The sequence below is a fragment of the Cydia amplana genome, chromosome 1 (genome assembly GCF_948474715.1).
Source record: "Cydia amplana chromosome 1, ilCydAmpl1.1, whole genome shotgun sequence".
NCBI lineage: Eukaryota > Metazoa > Arthropoda > Insecta > Lepidoptera > Tortricidae > Cydia > Cydia amplana.
The window spans coordinates 8,785,523-8,804,798 of NC_086069.1; the positions used below are offsets into that span (position 1 = coordinate 8,785,523).

At 39.3% G+C, this 19,276-nt stretch overlaps 4 protein-coding genes across 4 annotated transcripts in view; 1 reads left to right on the forward strand and 3 right to left on the reverse strand.

The window, feature by feature from the left end:
- LOC134647620 (activating signal cointegrator 1 complex subunit 3) overlaps positions 1-11,761 on the forward strand; it is a 49,137-nt gene extending 37,376 nt beyond the window's left edge. Inside the window, exons 29-38 of the mRNA XM_063501981.1 lie at positions 3,588-3,804; positions 4,292-4,450; positions 5,383-5,524; positions 6,109-6,299; positions 6,644-6,834; positions 7,303-7,471; positions 8,153-8,440; positions 9,729-9,863; positions 10,166-10,361; positions 11,576-11,761. Of these exons, the coding sequence (XP_063358051.1) occupies positions 3,588-3,804; positions 4,292-4,450; positions 5,383-5,524; positions 6,109-6,299; positions 6,644-6,834; positions 7,303-7,471; positions 8,153-8,440; positions 9,729-9,863; positions 10,166-10,361; positions 11,576-11,724 (1,837 nt within the window). The 3' untranslated portion in view covers positions 11,725-11,761. The remainder of the gene's footprint in view (positions 1-3,587; positions 3,805-4,291; positions 4,451-5,382; positions 5,525-6,108; positions 6,300-6,643; positions 6,835-7,302; positions 7,472-8,152; positions 8,441-9,728; positions 9,864-10,165; positions 10,362-11,575) is intronic.
- Positions 1-19,276, reverse strand: part of LOC134647389 (uncharacterized) — a 251,895-nt gene that overhangs the window by 206,424 nt on the left and 26,195 nt on the right. The window lies entirely within an intron of this gene.
- LOC134647281 (alpha-1,3/1,6-mannosyltransferase ALG2) lies at positions 12,520-14,010 on the reverse strand. Its single transcript, XM_063501566.1, has one exon. It carries the CDS (start codon positions 13,883-13,885, stop codon positions 12,620-12,622), a length of 1,266 nt encoding a protein of 421 aa, XP_063357636.1. The 5' UTR covers positions 13,886-14,010; the 3' UTR covers positions 12,520-12,619.
- Positions 18,494-19,118, reverse strand: LOC134647549 (peptidyl-prolyl cis-trans isomerase FKBP2). Its single transcript, XM_063501906.1, has 2 exons — positions 18,869-19,118; positions 18,494-18,757 (listed from the first exon to the last, which is right to left on the reverse strand). Exons 1-2 carry the CDS (start codon positions 19,049-19,051, stop codon positions 18,500-18,502), a joined length of 441 nt encoding a protein of 146 aa, XP_063357976.1. The 5' UTR covers positions 19,052-19,118; the 3' UTR covers positions 18,494-18,499.

Below are 19,276 nucleotides of genomic sequence, written 5' to 3' on the forward strand. Positions count from 1 at the left end.
GTGTGGGCAGGTGCATATATCAGGGCACCCAGGCTGGCACTACTGCCCGCGCATGATGACCATGAACAAGCCCACGTTCCAGGCCATCCGCCAGCACTCGCCCGCCGCGCCCGCGCTCGTCTTCGTCTCCCGCCGGAGACAGACCAGGTGCGTCCAGTCTTTGTCTCTAGTCTTCGTCTTTGTGTGGGCAGGTGCATATATCCGGGCACCCAGGCCGGCACTACTGCCCGCGCATGATGACCATGAACAAGCCCACGTTCCAGGCCATCCGCCAGCACTCGCCCGCCGCGCCCGCGCTCGTCTTCGTCTCCAGCCGGAGACAGACCAGGTACGTCCCGTCTTTGTCTCTAGTCTTCGTCTTTGTGTGGGCAGGTGCATATATCAGGGCACCCAGGCTGGCACTACTGCCGGCGCATGATGACCATGAACAAGCCCACGTTCCAGGCCATCCGCCAGCACTCGCCCGCCGCGCCCGCGCTAGTCTTCGTCTCCAGCCGGAGACAGACCAGGTACGTCCCGTCTTTGTCTTTAGTCTTCGTCTTTGTGTGGGCAGGTGCATATACCAGGGCACCCAGGCTGGCACTACTGCTCGCGCATGATCTCCAGCCGGAGACAGACCAGGTACATCTCATTTTCACCTCAGCAGCTCGAACAAGGGTACTTTGCTACTTAAAAACAGTGAGCAAAATCGCATTTTGCTCACTGAGTGAGACAAAATGAGCAAAATGCGATTTTGCTCACTGTTTTTAAGTAGCAAATTACCCTTGTTCGAGCTGCTGAGGTGAAAAGTTAATTGTTGGTATATCTTAAGAAAACATGAGTGAATAGGTAAGTGATGAAGAAGGAATACATTTTTCGGGTTCTCTAATATGTTCTCACTGCTGAGGTGAAAAGTTTTGTGAACTACACGAGATCAAAGTTATTTACATCTCGTGCGCTTTTGAGTCCCTTACTACGCTCAAGATTCTAAAGTAGAGAATCTTTCGCTTGCACGGGACTCAAAATAAGCACTCGAAGAAATATCAAACTTTGATCTCTTGTTGTACAAATAACTATTGTGACGTCCCATCTTTGTCTCTCGCTGTAGACAGCCCTGGTAAGTCTCTGTTTGTATCTGGGAGCAAATTCACATAATAGAGCACTCAATCTCGCACGTGACACACTTGTGCTAAAGCTTTGGATTCCTCCGAAAACGGTGCCGTCATATAGCGGCAGCAAAAGACGGCCGTCTTTACGGTGGCGACATGTGGAAAGTACCACGGCGTCATAACACACCGTCATCCACCAAGGTCAAAGCGGCAAATTTGAAAAATGTAGGCGCGATGGGATAACGTCCCATAGAAAATTTGAATTTCGCGCCTTTTCCTACTGACAAGATTTGCTTGATCATCTATAATTTACTTGGAGGATGTGATATTTCATCCTCCAAGTAAATTATAGATGATCAAGCAAATAGTTTCGTGAACGTTTTATTAGATAGCGGTGACGCCATTTTGAATAAATGACACGAGATTTGAATAAATGATTCCGTACTACGATTATTTTCCTCTTCTGATGATATTTCATCCTCCAAGTAAATTATAGATGATCAAGCAAATCTTGTCAGTAGGAAAAGGCGCGAAATTCAAATTTTCTATGGGACGCTATCCCATCGCGCCTACATTTTTCAAATTTGCCGCTTTGACCTTGGTGGATGACGATGTGTTATGACGCCGTGGTACTTTCCACATGTCGCCACCGTAAAGACGGCCGTCTTTTGCGGCCGCTATATGACGGCCGTCATATGACGGCACCGTTTTCGGAGGAATCCAAAGCTTTACGTTGACAATCAACGTAACGTAACGCCGTCTAGGAAACCGCGCCATCTTGTTTACATAGACAACGTTCTAGTGACGTCAGTCAACGCTATATAGCGGCCGTAATATGACGGCACCGTTTTCGGAGGAATCCAAAGCTTTAAGGTAGTCGACATCTGTCTGCGCAAACTTCTCTTGGCAAGTAGACAATGTTGCTCTCGCATTTTTTGACTCAGCAACCGAAAACGGCATCTCCCTCCCGGACATTTCACCACTGATCCTCTGCAATAGACGAGGTCCAATGATGATTTTTAACCGACTTCCAAATCTAAAAGGAGGAGGTTATCAATTCGGTTGTATGTTTTTTTTTTATGTTTGTTATTCCATATCTCCGTCATACTGGACCGATTTTGAAAATTATTTTTTTGATTGTATGTATATACATACAGATTGGTCCCGTTTTTGTCAAAACCCAGTTCTGATTATGGGATCCATGAGGAATCGAGGGAACTCCTCAAATCTTAAAGGCACACATATAGTGATTTTTGTATTTTTATCAACAAATCAAGCATATACATTCAAAAAAGTGACATTTGATGAAGTGGAACTGCTGATGATGATCAGAACGGAACTCTTCAACGATGCATAGCACACGTCTGACGATTTGTCCCCTTCGTTATGTTTGTTGAGCAAGTTAAGTTTTTAAGCTACATTTTTGTCAAGCTCGAGTGCTGATGATGGGATCCATGAGGAATCGAGGGAACTCCTCAAATCTTAAAGGCATGCGTATAGAGATTTTTGTATTTTCATCAACAAATCAAGCATATACATAAAAAAAGTGACATTTGATGAAGTGGAACTGCTGATGATGATCAGAACAAAACTCTTCAACGACGCATAGTTCACGTTTGGCGATTTGTCCTCTTCGTTATGTTTGTTAAGCAAGTTAAGTTTTTAAGCCACAATTTTGTCAAGCTCGAGTTCTGATGATGGGATCCACGAGGAATCGAGTCTTAAAGGCATGCGTATAGAGATTTTTGTATTTTCATCAGAAAATCGAGCATTTTCATTAAAAACTGTCGCATTTGATGAAGTGGAACTGCTGATGATGATTATAACGGAACTCTTCAACGACGCATAGCTCGCATTTGGCGATTTGTCCTTTTCGTTATGTTTGTTAAGCAAGTTAGGTTTTTAGGCACATTTATGTCAATCTCAAGTCCTGAACATGGTATCCATGAGGAATCGAGGGAACTTCTCAAATCTTAAAGGCATCCATATAGAATTTTATATATTTTCATCAGAAAATCAAGCATTTACATTAAAAACTGTGGCATTTGATGAAGTGGAACTGCTGATGATGATCAGAACAGAACTCCTCAACAACGCATAGTACACGTTTTGTGATTTTCAATTTCGATTTTGACTTGGATTGGGCCCCGGACTCCGGACTCGGACCCGTACTCGGACTCGGACCCAGACCCGGACCTTGACCCGGAAAACCACTATGATACCTAAACTAAATCAACCACTATGATTACCATAAAATGTATACATATTACCAAATAAAGTATAAGCACCGTTAAGTGGGTTAGGCTAGTAGTTAGAGAAGTCGGTTTTTTTCTATTAAAGATTATGTGTTTTACATTCTTGTCGTGCCTGATTTAGAAATCTTATAATTAAGTACCTAATCTAATATCGCTAAATATAATCAATTTGTCTTATAATGTACCTAAATTTTGCTTTAAAATGTCAAAAAATCCACACCAAAATACATTTTTCTATAACCAGGTTAACAGCATTAGATCTAATCGCGTACCTCGCGGCCGAAGACAACCCAAAACAATGGCTGCACATGCAGGAGTCAGAAATGGAGCAAATCCTGTCGAATATTCGGGAATCCAACCTCAAGTTGACCCTGGCGTTCGGCATCGGCATACACCACGCGGGCTTGCACGAGAGAGACAGAAATACTGTTGAAGAATTGTTTATCAATCAGAAGATTCAGGTTTGTGTCGACTAAACTGTTTGTCTATTATAATTTGGTTATACCCGACAGGTGGATTGGACCGTTTTAGTAAACCTAAGTTTTTTATCTGTCATTTTAAAACTGTATTAAACACCTACCTCAAATGAGATGGAGTTTCTTTTCCACTAAGCCGGAAGCGAGATGCAGAGGAAATAGCCAATCACGGTAGACGTAGCTCGCCGACTGGATGTTTTCAACCAATGTAAATAGTTCGATATACATCAACACTCTAATATGGATTCTACCTCCGTTAAAAAGCAGACTTCGAGGGGCTGTCAGCAGTAAGCACTGCACTATCTTTTTCACTCTCTCTCTCTCTGTGACACTGTCTCTCTGTGTCAGCCTGTTCCTACTTCGATATAGGGAGCATACAATAAACTGTATGTTATTAGCGTAAAGTGTCAATGTAAATCTTAAGTTCTCGAAATAGGTCACAAAAATGAGCTAATCCATTTCAATATTTCAGGTCCTAATCTGCACGGCAACGCTGGCGTGGGGCGTGAACTTCCCCGCGCACCTTGTAGTGATCAAGGGCACGGAGTACTTCGACGGCAAGCAGAAGCGATACGTGGACATGCCCATAACGGACGTGCTGCAGATGATGGGCCGCGCCGGCCGCCCGCAGGTATTTATGTAGCCATATACCAGCACTTGCAATATTCATATTGCTATATACCAGCACTTACAATATTCATATTGCTATATACCAGCACTTGCAATATTCATATTGCTATATACCAGCACTTGCAATATTCATATTGCTATATACCAAGCACTTGCAATATTCATATTGCTATATACCAGCACTTGCAATATTCATATTGCTAAATACCAGCACTTGCAATATTCATATTGCTATATACCAGCACTTGTAATATTCATATTGCTATATACCAGCACTTGCAATATTCATATTGTTAAATACCAGCACTTGCAATATTCATATTGCTATATACCAGCACGTGCAATATTCATATTGCTAAATACTAGAGATGCACCGGATATCCGGTTACTATCCGGTATCCGGCCTATCCGGCCGTTATTTTAGTATCCGGCCGGATACCGGATAGTGACTTACTATCCGGCCGGATACCGGACAGTGTAAAATTAACACATTTTGGGGTAAGAAATGGAATCTAAAAAACAGTCACGGTCATAATGCTAACGACACCGTAGATAGAAATGAATACGTAACCAATGTCACACAATACACTTATTTGTTTACACAAAAATACGCGCGCGCACTTGTAACTATAAACGAACTTACTACGTAATGACATGATAAAACTCGTTACGATCCTAGAAATGTGTCCGCGCGAACGATCACTACGAAACAGGTCGAAACCTGCACGACGCGCACCTGCAAAACTCAAAATATAGGTATAGTTCCGCCGGCCGAATATCCGGCGGCCGGATACCGGATATTCGGCCAGTGTCCAGGCCGGATATCCGGTATCCTACTAAATACCAGCACTTGCAATATTCATATTGCTATATACCAGCACTTGCAATTTTCATATTGCTAATTTCAACTAACCGTGTATTTATATCTGACAGTATGACAACGAAGGTGTCGCAGTCGTGCTGGTACACGACCAGAAGAAGAACTTCTACAAGAAGTTCCTGTACGAGCCGTTCCCCGTCGAGTCCAGCCTGCTCGAGGTGCTCGCAGACCATCTCAACGCCGAGATCGTAGCTGGTACGTAACAAGGGTCAAATTGACTTAGCAACTTATTACTGTAAGACCTGTACAATAATAGGGTATTTGATTTTTTTTTATGAATGGTATCCGTCGATCAGGTTTGTTTTGAGGATCAAATGTCTGTATGGGACCCATTGTCTTAAAGCAATACAAAAGTCACAAATGATGGTCAAAGTCTGGTACCCACTAGTCTGTCTGGCACTTTACTAGCGAAAAGCTTCTAAGAAAATGGCAATACATCGTGACGTCACCATGTAACGTTAGAAGCCGTTTCGATGTGTGGAAAACAAGGAAATTGCAATTTTGTCAGAGAAATATTGCGTTTATGTATCTTGTTGCCATATAATATTTTTTAAGTAAGAAATAAGGAATCGAATGGTACCATAATTTTTTTCCTATTTTAAAGTAAAAATTTTTTTTTTTACTTTATTATTCCCATATTTTTTTTAAAGTTTTCAGTATATTGTGATAAATTGCTCATTTTCTATGTATTTAACTAGATTTCGTTATAAAATTCAACATGTGTCAACAACCCTATACCTGGCTGCTTCAAAACTCTTTGTGTTTTTGTTTTCACGCAGGTACTGTGCAATCAAAGCAGGACATCCTCGACTACCTGACATGGACGTATTTCTTCCGGCGGCTACTGAAGAACCCATCGTACTACAACTTGGAGAGCCTAGAGCCCCAGGATATCAACTACTATCTGTCCAATCTGGTGCAGACTTCGCTCGATGCCCTGAGCGGTGCCAACTGTGTGGAAATGGAAGAGGTACAAATTATGTAATTAACATACTAATTAAGAACGGGTACTTGAAGAACAGGATCTAAGATATGATCTAAATTTGAATGGATTTTGCACTAAAAACATGTATCTTCTTCTTCAATAGAAATTATTCACTTTCACCAAATTGCATTAGCATTTGCGTGATAAATTTATAAGCAGTCGCTATTATAGCTGTAGTAATTGAACGTTGCTGAATATAAATGAAAAAAATTGCTAAGGCTGTTCCTATAAACCACCAAATAAGTGAATTTGTCTCCTAATTTATTCAAATTAAAGTGTAGGTATGTGGTTATAATGAGTAATTAAATATATTTACTATTTATTCACAGGACCAACGTACACTCCACACAACATGGATGGGCCGTATTGCCTCTTACTATTACTTGTCTCACAAAACGATGGCTCACTTCAGCCAATCTTTACATGGCGACTTGGACTTTGACATGTTACTACGCGTTCTCAGCGACTGCGAGGAGTACGCCACGATACCCGTGAGACATAACGAAGATGTGCTTAACGGGTGAGTTACTAGTAAATAATCTAGATGGACTATTCAATACTATACATTTTAACAAACTATTTAATATTACGCATCTGGCCCTAAGTCTGAGACGATGAGCCAGTTCACATACCTACTACTTAAATTTATTAGCTGGAATTGGCGCACCTTTGATGCCAATAAACCCAGCATAACACGACCTGCCAGAGGAATCGCGGGCAATACAAATCCATAATCGAATCCTTCGCAGCCCACAAATTAAAATACAAATTTGTTGCAATTTTTTTTTATCCATATTCCCATCAAGCTATCACAAGTGTGATGGAGATAGTTATATCGTTGCATTATAAGTTATAAGCCAGAAATAAATTTACGAAAATAACATGTGAATGCTGGGTTTAAATACGTATTCGTGAAACTAGCTCCTAGTACTACACTGTGCATGCTAATGAAGCCCTAATTCCCATTACAATAAGAACTTATTTCCAGCGAGCTGTCGCAGCAGTGCCGGCTGCCGGTGGACCCGCTGTCCCTCGACTCGTCCAACGTGAAGGCGTTCCTGCTGCTGCAAGCGCACATGTCGCGCCTCACGCTGCCCAATACCGACTATCTCACCGACACCAAGTCTGTGCTCGACCAGACTATTAGGATCTTACAGGTTGGTCCTATACAGCTATAACATGTCCTATAATGGTTTCGAGACGCATATATATCGTCATAAGGACGATAAACGATATCGAAATAGCCACCGGTAAGAACTCAATTATGAGTCTCGGATCCCAGAACGTACTAGTAAGCGGCGGGCAACGGGCAACAAAAATTTACATAAAAATCAAATCCAAACACAACGCGACCAAAAATAATTACCAGCCAAGGTATTCAAAATTGCAACTACTAAGGGTTATAACTTATAACTATCATTAACTATAGTTTTCTAAATGTAGTATTTAGATAGATAGATAAAAACTTTATTCAACCACAACATACATTCTTCGTGACACAAACAAAAGACAAGAAACAGAGAAAATAAAAAGTAAAAATTACACAATACACAATATTATTCTTTAAATTAGTCGAGGGTCATGTCTTGTGGTACAGAATAGGTGCTGACTCAGCATAAATGCTGCGGAGACCACAGCGCTGATCTTCCATCAGTACCTTAAATTAAACCTATACTAACCTAAAGAACGACCAGTGCAGCGCTACTCTATAAATTTATATAGATATAGGTATTCAGAGTAGCGGCGAGGGCATGTTAAAAATATGTATATGTCTTTGTATTTGACGGTTTTGGCTGTTTTATCTCATTTCTACTTGTTACTGTTTTAATTATTTCCAGGCAATGATAGATACGTCCGCCGAAAACGGCTGGCTGTCCGTCTGCCTCTCGTGCCAGATGCTAATGCAATGCATCGTGCAAGCGCGCTGGCCGTCCGATTCGCCCCTCACCACCCTACCCCACGTGGATTCCCACCACCTCTACATGTTCACCAACATGTCCAACGACTCCAGGAAGCCGTGTAACACGCTCAACGGGCTGAAGCACGCGAGTATAAAGAGTTATGAAACGCTGGCCAAGCCTTTGAGGAGGGAATTTGAGGAGAATCAGATTGAGCAGATCCATAGGGTAAGTTTTGATACGTTTACTCTAAACTAGCTCCCTAGTCTAGCCTGTTCACTTTAAGATACTGCAAATCGATGTACAGGTTAGCCGTTTGGCACACGCATACTAGAGGTCAATACAAAATTTTTGATCCGCAGTTCCTAAAAAAAATTCCCTGAAGAGGGGCGTGCCGAAACATTTTTGTTTTTGTATAGAAAAAAAATGTTTTTTTCAGAAACCCATCATATGAAAGGGCTTTTTGAGGCGATTCTAAAAATATGCCACACAAGACACGTTTCTGAAAAAAATTTTTTTCTTTTCCATACAAAAACAAAAATGTTTTGTCACTCCCCTCCGCAGGGATTTTTTTTTTTAGGAACTGCGGGTCAAAAATTTTGTTTTGACCTCTAGTATGCGTGTGCCAAACGGCTAACCTGTACATCGATTTGCAGTATATCTATGAAATTGGGGTCGTACGGCTGCCGCTACCCTCGTCGTGTTTAGGCTTCGTCACACAGGCGCGTTTTCCGGCCGGCGCGTGAGCGGGGCGCGCCGCTTTTACATATAAAACGCTCACGCCCCGCTCACGCGCCGCCCGGAAAACGCGCCTGTGACGAAGCCTTTTATGATGGTTTCTGTTACACGGAAAGTCCCGCTTCCTCTACATGTTCTGACATATGACCAACGAGTATAGGAAACCAAGTAACATGCGAAACGTCGTCAAAATTCGTTGTATAAAGAGTTATAAAACATTAGCAAAGCTTGGCAAAGCCTTTCAGAAAGTATAAAAAAAAAACACTTTATTTCAGACAATAAGTCCATATAAAATTAAAATTACTATAATATAAAAATATTAAACTTAAACTAAGAGTTGCTTCAGTCGCCATATGACTAGTCTTATATTTATTTTGTACAAATTTTACAATGTAGATTCAGATACGCTGTTTCGTCTTTATAAGCTCTTATACTTTGCTTTCCGATTTTCATTACCTAATAAAAGTAATAAATATCTAATTGACTGCCAACTTTGAACTGCCAGAGGCTGAAATAAAAGAGGGAATCATATTTGATTGAGATGCAGCTAATATCGTATAAGTATTAATTATATCAATATGGTAATCCACCTGTCCAATTTCTAGGTCCAATATAATTGCGTCTCACTCTCTCATTAAGCAAAATGTGAGATGCAAATACACATCGGTTCAAGAAATTGGTCGAATACCATCCTTGGTTTTAGTAAAAATGTCGCAATTAAAAATTATTTGGTCGTCTATTATTGGAATAATCATTTAAATTTTTACGATCTTTTTAGGCAATATGTGATCTCCCGACCCTGGACCTAAAACTAGCGGTGCGCGGGTTATGGTTCGATGCAGATGGTGAGCAAGACAAACTCTTGAGGCAGCCACCACCTAGGGACCACTGGATACCGCTACACGCTGAACAGGTACAATACGCAACTGACTTGAATCATTGATGTATATCTCAGGGCTGGCCTTACGGGCAATAAGAATGGGGCATGAATGGGGCCAGTTCAGCAGTGTGACACCTCTACAGCGCGATTGGTTGATAGTTCGCATCACGCGCGCGATTGGCTCGAATTCGTGAGTGACCCCGCTGAACTAGTACCATTTTTAGTGCCCGTAAGGCCCGTCCCGAGATATACGTCAATGACTTGAAACTGACCAGGCGAATGGTCTCAAAAGTTACTTGTAACTTTTCTAAATTTCTATCTAATTTCATCGCCAGGAATACACGCTAATGGTGGCGATGCAACGCCGCGGCGGCAACCCCAACAACGTGCTGTGCCCGCGCTTCCCGCGCGGCAAGAACGAGGGCTGGTTCCTGACGCTCGGCACCATCGAGCACGGCGAGCTGCACGCGCTCAAGCGGCTCCCGGCCAGGGGCAATGCGCAAATCACATTCTACACGCCGAACTATAGAGGTACCTACACCAACATTAGTGGCGAGTAACAATTACTGAACGGATGGTCTTCTCCTGACACAACAGGATTACTTTTCGGGAGGGAACTGCCAACTAGTGATGGGTAGGACATCAATTTAAAATGAGTTTGTATGAGTACCTCATTTTCTAAAATGAGGTGTCAATACAATGTCTTACTTCAAATGAGGTGAGGTACTAGCATATTTTCAGCGTCGACTATTCCATTAATTCCAACGGCGACAAAAATATTTAATGTATATACATATTTATGTATTCATCACTTCCTTTATAAATAAATAAATAGTAACATTTAATTGGAGTGCAATTCTGGAGGTTAAGAATAGAACTTTTAGGAGAAAGATAATTTTAGAATCAAGTAAAATGAATAGAGGAGTGAAGTAAGACATTTTTGCGGTACGAAGTACTGCGACAAATTAACAAAATGAGTGGTACAAATGAGGTGCCTCACGAGTGAGCGACTCAACACTACTGCCAACTCATAATAACTAGCGCTTGTAATTCCCGCCTAGCTAGTACCCATGCTTGGAATGGTGCTTACTTATTATTTTTCTCAAAAATGGACGGCAAAGTCGACGTTACCCGTTAAAAAATAGGTCGCGAAGTGCGTATTTTATGGTCAGTCATAAAATTAAAAAGTTAAAAACATTGCCGTCTCGATTTCGGGACTGCAATGTTGCATACAAATTCCATTATCTATCGAGTGCCAAACCTTTTAAAAGTTGAAATGGCCATATCAAGTGAAGGCATAGGTCCATTAAACAGCCAAACAGATGATCAGTACTTATTATTATAATGTTGGTACCGCGACTATTTAGGTGTCTCAAATAAGTTGGCGTATTTTCAGCAGAAAAATACACTTCTATTTTTTTTTATAAAAAAAAATAAAAAGGCGGCTATGCAAATATTTTCAATGGTTTTACTTTTTTCTGTTTCTAATATTTATATTGCACCATTTTTGAGAAAAGCACTATAGTCATCGTCTGGAAGGCTTGCTGGCTTCGGATTCAATTAAACGGACTCCCAAGGTCGTCCGTTTAAAACGAATCCTCAGTCAGCAAGTAGTTACTTCCGAGCCTCGACAATAATGTACTATTGTATCGGATTAGACATCACAGACTTAAACTGCTAAAAAAATTGTAGAAACCATGCCATAGAATGTTATATAGGTACTTTTATGTCATTCTGTTTTGCAGGTCGCATCATCTACACTGTGTATGTTATGAGCGATTCTTATATGGGTTTGGACCAGCAGTATGACCTCCAATTTGAAATCATGGACCCCTTACCGGAGGAACGCGTGGAAAAAGTGTATAATACCATAGACAAAACAATTATTGATTGAAGTTTTTTTATAATAAATTATTTTGATTGTTGTTTAATTATAATTGTTTTTATTTCCTTCATTAATTTAGGTACCCTCACGCGAATATTAAAAAATATATTTTTAATAATCTACACACATACATAACATACACACATATAGTCTACAGTATAATTTACCAAAGCTCTAATATAGGATAAGTAAAAGTTTTTAAACATCAATGTGTCATAAAAGAAACACTTATGAACTGCTTAAACATTTATTACAATATTTACAACAATATATTGATTTTAGAGACATTAAAAAATGAGAAATTTATTACGCCCTTTCACTTACTGTTAATCAAAAATGCCACTTGTGCTAAATGCTGTTTACGTTTCACATAACTAACATTCACATAAGTAGATATAAAAAAATTATGAACAGTGCTTTACTGAGAGCACACACAAAAGGACACAATGTTGTTTTTTTTTTGCTTGTAAAAGTGATCAAGCTACATTTATGCATTTGCATTGCAGAATAAGTTTTATAATTAGTATAAAACAAGATTTATGGATCTAGATAATTATAGAACATTAATCATTTAACTCATTTCCTATTACATACAACTAGCATTGTACAGAATTTATATTTATTATTAAAACATTTTGGCTAATTTAAGGAAGCTACTTTAGCTAACAAAATAAATCAACACATCAATCAATCAATAAATCAATCAGCACATACATAAAAAGCAAAACTGTAAGTATCATTAACACTCAAACAAGTTTTAAGATCAATGTTTACACCAAAGATAATTTTTTTTAACACAAATGAAAAACAAAACTACTAGGTAAAGTATTTTCTTGATACATTAAGTTCTTTGGTTATATAACACTCATACAAGATCACATACTGTATGAGTGTCGGCAGTATGTTATTTATGTTTCTTCTGTTCATAATCAATAGCCCTAGCCTCAGAAATAATCTGCCTTTCCCTGGTGAGGATACCATCCAACTGATCAGTAAATGCATCAAAGGAAAACTTTGTTTCAAATCTCTTTCTGCCCGCTTCTCCGAGCCTCTCTCCGAGGTCGGGAGTCAGCATCAATGTGCTCATGGCTTGTGCAACCGACTCACTGGTAGGCTCACACAGGAAGCCAGTGACATCATTCACTACGGTCTCTGTGGGGCCTCCACTGTTGACGGCAATGACAGGCTTGCAGTAGTACATTGCTTCTAATGGCACAATACCAAAGTGCTCATTTGACGGAGTGTATACAAGAGCCTTACAATGATACAGTAGAGACACCTTCTCAATGTCTTTAGGTGATTTTAAAAATGTCACCTTATCTTCAATATCAAGCTCTGCTGCCAAATCTGTCAATTCAATGTAGTGTTCCATATTTTCTAGGTTAATTGGGTCAAAGCCTCCAGCCATTATTAAGTGTGCTCTGCTCCAATCTGGTTCAGGAACTATATGTTTTAAATTCTCAAATGCTCTTAAAGCCAATTGAAGGTTCTTTTTTCTCTCATATCTATTAATGGAGAGGAAAATGTATTTGTCAGTGCCAAGAGGAACAACCTCTTTCAAAGGCATGGGGGATGTTGTCCTAAAGAACTCTGTGTTAATTGATGGATAGCAAATATCTGGCAATTCTTTTATATTCTTGAATGCATCTTTGTAGACTCTAGCAGTGTATTTGCTATTCACTAAAACCTGATCGGCCTTGGAAGTTGTCAACTCTTCAAGCCAATTCAATGGAGCCCTGTAAAGTTTCTTTAATAACCCTCCTTCTTCGGACAGCAGTTTATCTGGATGATGACAATAAAATACTACTCTGAAAGGCCCTTTCGCCATTTTCAAGAATGGAATGCATATAGATATCAAATCACAGAAGATTAGGGTGGGTTCTTCAACTGGTATCACATACCAAGCTAAATACACTGCCGCGTATATCATCCGCACGTAAGCACATGCCGCCTTAAAACGACCAAAAATAGAACGTGGAATCCAATCCCCGACCACCGTCACAGGAAAGCTGCCATCTCTCGTTTCTGAGAAGCAATGCGTAGGATCGTAATGGTTTGTGTAAAAAGAGACTTGGTGTCCTTTATTCCTAAAAGCCAGTGCGGCATCCACGACCAACCGCTCAGCTCCTCCGATACCCAGGTCCGGGTGCAAGAATATTATCTTGACCATTTTATCACTTCTATTCACCCGCTGCACTTCCTATATCTAATTACACTAATTGAGATTGATCGATAACCACAGTGATTACAAACATAAAAATTGCACGTTTTATCAACAAACATTCGTCAGTACTCAGTACCCTTGTGAATGAAAATAAATGAAAGAGAATTAGATGAAACTGGTGAGAGTGAGTGAGATGAAAATAAGAATACGAACCACAATGCGCCACGATTAAGTGTCAAAATTTTATTGTCTTTATAATATTTTACATTGTATTTGAATTTGATCTTTCTACCCTTAAATTAAGGTTTAATTTCATATGGTTTGGTAATGACAAACAGGCTGAAGCCATAGAGGTATAATTAATATAGAGATGAACGGGTTGGAGAGGCCAGATGACCGAACGAGATGCACACATCGAACTTTCAGTAGGAGTAGCAGAGAAAGTGCTATTATTGTTACCATCTATGTTATTGTTTTTCCTTGTCACAGTCTCACATGCTCTTTGGTCTCACATTTGGTTTATATACTTCGTCAACCAGATCTTGTCAGTAGAAAAAGGCGGCAAATTTGAAAAATGTAGGCGCAAAGGGATATCGTCCCATAGAAAATTTTAATTTCGCGCCTTTTTTTACTGACAAAATTTGGTTGACCAGCTATAAATGGTGGGTAACAAATAACCCGACAAAATTACGTAGGTTGTTTTTGGTAAAACGACGAGTTGATTATACGGCTAGACTAAATATGGATGTCATAGTAGCACCAATAGTAGCACGCACGCACGCTTGGAGGATATAATCAAACGGAGACGCCATGTCTGTAATTTTCTGTACAAAACAGTCTGCCGATTTTTGCGGGGGAGGGGAACGTCAAATGTATGCGTAACGTAAAAATAGCCATGTCAGATAAACGTCAGTCCATACATTGTGTATGACCGTTGGCCGCCTATTTTCGACAGAGGGGAAAGCCTGTCAATGGCTACTCCGTTTAGTTGTATCCTCCAAGCACGCACGCGTAGACCACTTCTATAGGATGCTACCTTCTATGTTGTACAGTCACGGATTTAGAGTTAATAAACTGGATCGAGTACATTGACCAAAAAGTGTGTCCACATGAGAAGTCAAACTAGAGCCCTGCATCTCGTTCTAATTAGGGTGACCATAAGACATCTGTATGTGGGATATTAGGATAACATAACATGGAATATATCAGTAGGGTGTGTCATTTTGTAAATAAAGTGAAATTTTAAGTAGTCAGGGTTTTTTTTATTTGTAGTCGGCCTCTTTCGCACTCACTCATGGTATGTTCATAAAGGTAGGCTTCCCTTTTGTCCACTTCAGCTTTTTGAAGTGAAAACTTCTTTAGCGGCACTGGGCACTTTTTGAGGTGAGGAAAAAATGATAAACTCGAGACAGCGTACGGCGATCACGTAACCGTAAGGGGCGTAAGGCGATCACGTGACCGGAAGCCCCGTAAGGTGGCCACTCATAATTTAAATTGCATTTAAATCAATAAAGAAAAACTCAATGTTATTTGACATTTATGTTGCGGACTCCTTTTCAAGACTCTTTACCTATGTTCAAATAATTTGACGTTGTCATGGCAGTATGTAAATAAACATGTCAATGAAAAGTGTGATCTTATTTGAGAATGATAATAATATATAATAAATAAATAGAATACCTCCGCTAAACGTATGTATCGTTTTACCGGGCGTCGGTAACATAGTGAGGTGAGTTTTCATTTCTATCGGCACTCCCGGAGTGCAACCGTTGTTGCTTGTTTTAAGTGTAAGCGTCATTGAAGATCTGTTTAGCAAATATGACGTTTTTTTAAAGTTGGTGCCTTTTTTCTATTGACGGAAATGTGTCCTACCTATAAAGAATCGATTGCATATATTATATTAATTATATAAACAATTTGACACACCTTTTCCGTAACAAAATATTATGTATAAATGAGAGTCTGTAATATTTAAGGAGTTATGCACTTTGGTTTTAAATTTTGGCAATTTATTCTATAACAAATCTTAAATTAAACATGCCGAAATAAAGACATAATACCTATTGAGGTAAACTTACTTTTACATTACCTACGTTAATAATAAGAATTCTGTGAGACCGATTCACAACGTGCCGATATCATAGTCACCCTAATGAGTTTGACAATGTTGTCTTGTATTTTTATAGTAAAATGTAATAATTGTGGCTTTCTTGTGAAACAATATTCCACAATTAGCAATTATTTCACTCCAACAACCTTTAACACAACATTTCTTCACAATTTTTAAGAAATTTCGCATTCACGTGTTTTGAAGAAATGTTATCAAGTTGGGGATACCAATTAATATTTAAAGTTACTACAAATTCTATCATACTAAAATTTAGGTTTTTTTTTGCTGTGTATGCGCTTGGTTTAATCAGTTAATAATATTGGCATCATAATTATTTACAAATTACTTAAAAGATATCAGAACTGTAATCTGAATAAAGCACTAAAATTGTATAAGAAGGTAATTAAATTCAGTAGTTTATTGATATAATTTCTACCACAATGGTATCTTTTTAACATTGGCAACATGTGCGAGTGAGACACAGGGCTCGGGTTTTTCTATCTCAAGTGGACCGTTTTCTCTAGTCTGGTACGAACAACTTTCTGTCTCGGTGATAAGGTTCAAATTAGTATGGCAAAAAAAGTGACAACTCGCTCCAGTTTAAAAAATATAACTTCATGTGTACAGTGTGCTGAGGGCCTACCGCGAACCAAGTTCGACGTGTTGCTTCTCTGTCGCACTTGTAACTTCGTACGCAAGTGTGACAAGGAGGCAATACGTCGAACGTGGTTCGCGGTAGACCCTCTGCTTCTTGACAATCTTGACCATTTCTTGACATGTATTGTTGAAGTGTTGTTGTTGTTGAACAATTTTGCGATTTAAAAAGTTACCGTTTCGCGGTAACTTTTTAAATCGCAAAATTTTAGGTATTCAATAAAAAACGTAAATAATCCCCTATTCATAATGGCTATTATTATATGGTTTTGGATCGTTGTTTAATAGTATTTTATGCAACCGTTGTTTAAGAGGAGTCAAAAAAGGCGAGTGGCATGAGTAACAATTTGAGGCGAAGCCGAAATTTGTTAATAAAGACGCCACGAGTATTTTTTGACTCAGTTAAACAACGTTGCATACAATACTTTTTCTACGACCAAACACTTACTTTGAAATAAAATTGTAAAAACAAATATTTTTCATGTCATCTAGTGGACTTCTACCTACGGTATCTACCTGTTTTTAGTGATTCTTGTGCTATTACTGATATTTCTTCTAAGTTTTTGTCTTCATCCATTTTAACTTGAAAGACACACTGTTTTTAGGGTTCCGTACCCAAAAGGTAAAAACGGGACCCTATTACTAAGACTCCGCTGTCCGTCCGTCCGTCCGTCTGTCACCAGGCTGTATCTCACGAACCGTGATAGCTAGACAGTTGAAATTTTCACAGATGATGTATTTCTGTTGCCGCTATAACAACAAATACTAAAAACAGAATAAAATAAAGATTTAAGTGGGGCTCCCATACAACAAACGTGATTTTTGACCGAAGTTAAGCAACGTCGGGCGGGGTCAGTACTTGGATGGGTGACCGTTTTTTTTGCTTGTTTTGCTCTATTTTTTGTTGATGGTGCGGAAGCCTCCGTGCGCGAGTCCGACTCGCACTTGGCCGGTTTTTTTTTACACAAAAGTTAAGTTTTCATTCGACAGGCACAATAGTATTCATATTCAAAATTCACAATATTCAAGAAGTAGCAAAGAATGGAGGGTACGAGCGGGAAAAGAATGAATGAAATTAAAAAAAACATGTCTATGGTTCACTTATTTGTCCGATATGACATTCACACCCATAAGCGAGAGCGAGAAAGATATATTTCTTTCTCGCTCTCACTTATGGGTGCGACGAACCAAGGTCGCGTTGCGGTGCGACAGTGTGTTACGACTATAAGGTTGGCAACAATCTTGGAGGATACAACTAAACGGAGTAGCCATTAACAGGCTTTCCCCTCTGTCGAAAATAGGCGGCCAACGGTCATACACAATGTATGGACTGACGTTTATCTGACATGGCTATTTTTACGTTACGCATACATTTGACGTTCCCCTCCCCCGCAAAAATCGGCAGACGGTTTTGTACAGAAAATTACAGACATGGCGTCTCCGTTTGATTATATCCTCCAAGGCAACAATGTATTTTTTAAGTGGCCATTACACGAAGTATCGTAAAAGAGCCAAAAAGATACTGCGTGTATGCACAAATGCTTTTTTAGGGAATAGACTAAAGACTTGTCTTGACAACTTTAAGATAGGGTTTTAAAGATGTGTGCACGACCCTTTTAATGACAAATAAAAGTACGGGAGTAGAAAAAATAAATTTCATTATTTGAAGCAATGTTTAGTTATCTGTCCAAAATGTTTACAGTAAAATTGTAAAAAAAAGTAATAATTACATTTAGGTATATCATTGTTCACATCTACACATAAAGAAAATAAATACCTACACTTAAACAGCATAAATAAATGATACCTCATAAATTTACATACAGGATGTAACATTGACAGACAAGAGATTGCATTTACAATTCATCTTTTCTTTCAATCTTTACGAGATCAACATGGAATGTGAGTGTTGCAGACTTAGGTATTTTAGGTGGTGCTCCGGCTTCTCCATATGCCAGCTCAGGGGGAATGACCAACTTTCGCTGTTCTCCCTCACACATACCCATGAGGCCCTGGTCCCATCCTTTAATGACCTGACCGGACCCCAATGTGAAGGTTAGAGGATTGCCCCTAGGAATTGAGCTGTCAAATTCTGTACCATCATCTAAAGTGCCCTGTAATCAAACAATATCACTATAGTACACCTGGAACATTCACATAATATTCAGTTTTCAGAATATAATTATATTAATTATTATAATAATCTATATGTATGAAAAGCTCACCGTATAGTGCATGTGCAGTAGATCACCTTTCCTGCTTTTTATGGGGCACTCTGAAGGTCTTTTTTTCACTCCAATTTGCAATTTTTTAGGTGCAGTGCTTGCAATAACTACATGGGAAATTATACTCATCAATACTAAAACAAACAGCATAACTTTGCATAAATTGGTCACGGTACTACTCATTGCGCTTGTATTTCTTAATTTGACCAAATATGAAATAAACCTGTATTCAAATTTGGATTCAAACACAGGCACTAGGATGTTTCAAGCTTTTTTGAAGCCGATTGATAGAAATTGATTTCAGATTGACATTCTGTCTGTCTGACGTGTAGACTAGCGTGGGTTTATTTGAGTTATATTGAACTTTCAAGTTCCGACTCGATTCCATGATTCCAGCATTTTGCTAAA